Consider the following 6,000-nt stretch of genomic DNA (forward strand, 5'->3'; position numbering starts at 1 on the left):
GTGGAAGCAATGCTCGCCACTCTGACAAAAACAGATATGCTTACCTTAGTGAATTAACGTCTGCATCTAAGAATAATTTATTGCTCTTTTCTTTGACAAAAAGGTTTTAGCAGCATGGCTGGGTCTCTCTTTGGGCATCTGCAGCTTCTTTGCTGTCTGGGCGCTGGAGGCACAGGCCTCCAACATAGGACTAATAGAAGTGCTTCTGCGCACAGAGGGAGTGGTTCATAGACACTGAGCATGTAACCAGGTTAGGAAGGTCTCATTTTCCTCTAAGGTCCCTTACAATAGTGAGGGATGAAATGGACTCCAGTCCCCATCTGATCTTTGTTTTTGTTTGTTTTGGTGGGGGGTGAAAGAGTCTCACTCTGTTGTGTAGGCTGGAGTGCAGTGGCATGATCTCAGCTGACTGGAACCTCTGCCTCCCAAGCTGGAGTGCAGTGGCATGATCTTGGCTCACTACAACCTCCGCCTCCCAGGTTCAAACAATTCTTGTGCCTCAGCCTCCTGAGTAACTGGGATCACAGGTGTGTGTGACCATGCCCAGCTAATTTTTTTGTATTTTTAATAGAGATGGAGTTTCACCATGTTGCCAAGCCTGGTCTTGACCTCCTGAGCTCAAGCAATCCTCTTGCCTTTGTCTCCCAAAGTGCTAGGATTACAGGAATAAGCCACCACGCTGGCCTGATCTTTGGATTTAGGATTAAAGTCATCTCCAACACATCAGGACAATTAAACATTTGCTTTGCACACTGCGGTTACTTCCATAAAATACAAGATGCCTAGCCTCATGCTCTGGGATATTCTTCATTGACAGAGCACAGAATCCAGGGATAAAGAGACCTAGTACTGACACTAATTCATTGTGTGAATGAATTACTTAGGCCCTATGGGAGTTAATTTTCTCCTCTGTAAAATGAAGGGATTAGATGAGATGATTTTTACCTTTCTTGCACATCCAAAGATTCATGGTTGTTCACGAGCTTACCTCTTTCTCAGTGAGGCCAGCTGAGTTCTAAGGAGAAACATGGTAGACAGACTCATTCCGTTTTATATTAAGTCTATTTTGGCCATTGTTCCCATTAAAATGTCTGGTGCAAGTTAAGGCCATTCCTTTCCACCTTGTTGATTCCTGACCCAATCAATTCTATTCTAGGGTTTCCGTGGCTAGAAGTCACTCACCCACCAGTATCTCTAGACTTTCACAGGACTAGGCAGATCTTGGAACATGCTAGCTTCTAAGAGTTCATGTTCAAGTGCTACCTCTCAGATCTCCCCTAGATGATTTCAGTTGTCATATGGATCTTTCAGATCAACTTCCAATATTGTATAGGTAGTTACCATTTTGTTTTACCACACAGTGTCCCCATTAGAGTTCATTTGCTTTGTTTTCTATTTCAGATTAAGACATCAATTATTTGGGCAACCCCGAATGTTTCCTTCTCAATCCCATTATGGGTAATAATACTAGCAATACTTCTTGGATTATTGGTTCTGGCCATTTTAACCTTAGCTTTGTGGAAGGTAAGTGGATTTACTTTATTTTCCTTTTAAACTAGAGGAGCTATCGAGGGAATTTAGAGGGATATGGTTAGGGACTTTAAAAGACAATTGTAGAGGCATTTTTGGAAATTTTGAACAGTCTGAAGGCTATAAAGGAAAAATCATGTCTTGTTTGCTTTGGCATACTTAATGTTTGTGTAGCTGACATTTAAGATGACTGGGTGTGCTTAATGTTGCTTTCATCTTCAGATTTCTTGTAAATAAATATAGAGAGAGTTGGACTGTATTAACTAAGACCTGTGATCTTCTTTCCAATATGCTTCGAGTGATAATATTCTAATGAAGACTTCTTTTTCTTGTTTAATTAACCAAGATTATAAGCTTTTTATTGACATGGCCCGATCATCAATCCTTTGAGATTTTTTTTATAAGCACTTTACAGAGATTTAATTAATATAGGTCAATTCTGATTTTTCATTTCAACTATTAATGAGGCCAAATAGATCATGCATGTTATAGAATGCTTGGAGTTGGTTTTTAATCTTGCCAATTAGTTTGTCTCCACTAGGAAGCCTGAAGTTAGTCTTTGATGTGTTTTACTGAGGTTTGTTCTAAAAGTCCACAAGAGGAATTAATTTCTGGCCCACCAACCTAAACAAATGCCAAGTTTCACAGAGCCTTCCATTCCAAAATGGAAATGATATCCCAGTTAAATGACTGTAAGAGTAACCCCATCACATCTTTGATAACTATGGTGTGTTCCCTAAAATCATAGTGCGTTTTTATTTTGAAACAATATGCAGCCTGACTAATAGACTTATAAACTGAGAAAACCTTGGCTTTGAGTTAAGGAATAGTGTTTCTGATCATTATCAGCTGTTTGTGCCATCCTACACTCATGTGGTCTAAGGTATACCTTTAGAATGGACTTTTGTATTGTTCTGTCACTCATAGTAACTGTATTTCCAGTGAATATAAGACACAGTCATGTGTGCCAATTGACAGAATATTCCAGTAGCTCTGGGAAAGACAGATGATTCAATGTCTATAAGCCAAAACCAGTTAATTGATTTCCAACATGAGAAACGTAAGTAAGAATTGAGGCTCCAGGTTTCTATGAAAAGATATAATTTAACTGGCAAAGTATTAATTTGACACTGAAGAGGAGGAAAATTCTAGAGTCACCTCTTCCTGAGTTGCTGACTAATCTTTGGAAAGTCACTAAGATTCTGTGCCGACGTGGTTATGGCACTGAAATAAATGACAAATAGACTCTCCTTCTATATATGCTCTATGTTCCACCAAGCACCAAGGGATATGCAGCCATCTCTTCACTTCTTCCTATAATCCATCCCGGATATAAAGCAGCCAGCAATATACTTATACAGTCTTGCTTTGCGGATCAACAGTTAGTGCTTCTGCTCCACTAAGCATGCGGGAAATCCTTGGGACATATTGCTGTGATCTCAGGAAAATATCCAAGGTCCATAGATGGTTTGTATGAAAGAGGGACATCTACTACTCCCACTACAGGGCGGGAGAAAGGGCGTAAGTGCTCTGCCCTCCTGCTCACCTTGCCCTATGCAATAAATTCCTCTCTACAAGTAACAAACACTCTGCTGTCATCTCCTAATTGGGAGAAATGGTCTGATCATATGTGCAGCGCTCCCATCTCCTTCCAAAATATATAAAGGGTTAGGTGCAGTGGCTCACACCTATAATCCCAACACTTGGGGAAGCCAAGGTGGGTGAATCACTTGAGGTCAGGAATGTGCACCAGCCTGGCCAACATGACAAAACCCTCTCTCTCCTAAAAATACAAAAAGTAGCCAGGTGTGGTGGTGCGTGCTTGTAATCCCGGCTACTTGGGAGTCTGAGGCAGAAGAATCGCTTGAACCCAGAAGGTGGGGGTTGCGGTGAGCTGAGATTGTACCACTGCACTCCACCCTGGGGGACAGAGAGCAAGACTGTTTCATTCGTACATACATACATACATGAATTGAAAATTCATTGAATGAAGGGTTTGACAGGTTCCCAGAATGATTTGATTTTTATAGCCCATCTTTCTCTTTGTAGTGTGGATTCTTTGACAGAGCCAGACCTCCTCAGGAGGACATGACCGACAAGCAACAGCTGACAAATGACAAGACCTCTGAGGCATGACAAGGAAAAAAAAGACCAAAGATCTCAAACACTGGTACTGTTCAAAGAAAAAGAAAGAACATGAGGGCTAAAAGTCAAGGCTTTCCTGTACCTGACAGTGACCTAGGAAATGTAGGGGACCCTGAAAACATCACCTCATCTACATCACACTTTGGAGAAATTATCATGGGTGCCCCATGAGCCTGCTGGAAAAGGAATCACCAACACTGGAGAAGCCATCAGCAATTGTGGAAGATTTACTTTGCTTTAATCGTTCTGTATTTGGCAGACACTTTGAAATGGGTATGGGCACATAAGTTGCAGTCCAGATCAATCCAACTTAAGTTGCAGAGATGAAATGTCTGAATCACTATAGTATTTAGAAGGTGAACTAAGGTGAAATGACTGAATTACTATAGAACTTAGAACCGAGACCAAACCATCCAACACTACTGTATCCAATGGAACATCTGACACCTCCCTATGGAAAAGAAACATTTCTAATGACATTATGGCTCAGGGAGACAAGCAATATGTTGTTGGTACTGTGAAAGTACTTTTGAAATGACAAAAATAATCTCGTGAGTGAGAGTTACAGTTTATTTATTTATTTTCCATGTCTCTAGGTTGAGAATCTGGTCATCTAGGATTTGGAAATTAAGATTTGGTTAGCTAGTTTTCAAAATCACCCACTGAGTTTCCTCCTAAGAACCACCATGTGCAGATAACTCATTTAGCAAAGCTTCTTCAGAATTTAGGCAGTGCTAAGGAAAGGAAGATTGACATCAGGAATCAGTTCTATTTAATATCTTGCTGCCTTCGATCTGAAACTCCATTCACTCACATTATCCAGGGACTCACATCTGCTTAATTTAGCTTTGCAAGATGTTGCATTTATGTTTCCTTGTATATCTTTCCATTAACTTAGTTAATACATGAATTTCAAGGTACTCTCTACCCTTTGGAGTGTTTAAAAGTAACGAATGGTAAAATGTCTAGAGTTCATTAATTAAAAAGCAATTTAACAATATGGGTAAACCTTATTTTTAATATCTATAAGAAGCACCACTTCTTATAGATATTTAGTTTGGGGATTAAGTACCTATTTTCCTGCTATGCCTTGTACTTGTATACACACAGAAAGCATGCTGAACATAACTTAGATGAAAATATAAAATTATACAGGTATGAGTCAAACTGGGAAAAATGATTCCTAAAGATTTTATTCAAAATTTCTTATTCCAACTTTATTACTTATTTTTACTGCTAATCTTTATAGTACATAACTTTGGAGAATCTTTTATTTAAGCTATTTTCCCATCATCTTGAATTTAACCATCACAAATTCTTTATGTTTAAAACTCTTGTAAATAATTCATAATTGTGTAATACCATTTTTGATGTAAAATTGACAAGCCAAATTTACAGTCTGCACAATTTTGTATCCTTTTTGTAATAATGAGAAATTATTATGAAGAAATACTGAATGAATTTTTATGTGCAATATTTTATAGACCTATGTATCTGAAGCATGTTTACACTGGCGTTATCTTTTAAAATTAATTTCCTAAATGTTCAGTATGATAGAATAAGCTGACCCAAATCCTTTAGTTTACAAAGCTGTTGGAAAAATTTGTGTCCCGATTTCAACAATCACGCTTTATTTGAAGGATGAGCCAAGCTCACAGACATTAAATTTTATGTCATGCCATAACCTGGAGCGGAGCCATTTGGCCACAGCTGCAGAACTTCATTGAGGAGCAAATCAAAGGCACATGGAGGAGCGCGCTGTTGCAGTTCATGCTCTTCCTGCCTGTGAATTGAATACTGTCCTGGTAGCAGTTTTGGGTCTGTCAGGAGCTCAAGGCTGGTTTGTGTGGCTATGGATAAGCACTGAACTTGCCTCAAAGAATTTAAGGGGTCCACAGCAGCCTCTGGGGGTCTTTGGTGTTAGTCCTCCAGGTAGCGCCGGTGTTACAAATAGGTGGCTTTCTATAGGATATGATGTGAGTGATGCCAGACAGCTCTCTCTGTCCCCAGGTAATGCCCTAACTCTTGTGATCCTGGCTCCTCAGATTTGAGGTCCTAAAAAGGTCCCTGAAAAAAATGCACCCCTTGTCTTTAAGCCAATATTTGTGAAGGAAATGAGAACTCTTAGGGCTACATAAACAGAGTCCTGTTGAGATGGTTTATGCCTCTTCCGGAAGGAACTAGAGACAGCAGGAGGAAGACTGAGACCCAGAACGAAGCAAGGCATGAGGGCTCCAAGGGAATTGCACCATCCCAGAGTCTCAGCTAAGATGGTCCCTTCTTGGAGAGACAAGCACCTTCCACCTGCCCACAGGCACTGCTGCC

At 40.0% G+C, this 6,000-nt stretch overlaps 1 protein-coding gene across 1 annotated transcript in view; it reads left to right on the forward strand.

Annotated features, from left to right (window-relative positions):
• Positions 1-5,174, forward strand: part of ITGA8 (integrin subunit alpha 8) — a 186,224-nt gene extending 181,050 nt beyond the window's left edge. The window contains exons 29-30 of the mRNA XM_003930633.4: positions 1,402-1,524; positions 3,580-5,174. Of these exons, the coding sequence (XP_003930682.1) occupies positions 1,402-1,524; positions 3,580-3,666 (210 nt within the window). The 3' untranslated portion in view covers positions 3,667-5,174. The remainder of the gene's footprint in view (positions 1-1,401; positions 1,525-3,579) is intronic.
• The last annotated feature ends 826 nt before the right edge of the window (positions 5,175-6,000 follow it).

The sequence above is a fragment of the Saimiri boliviensis genome, chromosome 8 (assembly GCF_048565385.1).
Source record: "Saimiri boliviensis isolate mSaiBol1 chromosome 8, mSaiBol1.pri, whole genome shotgun sequence".
Taxonomy (NCBI): Eukaryota; Metazoa; Chordata; class Mammalia; order Primates; family Cebidae; genus Saimiri; species Saimiri boliviensis.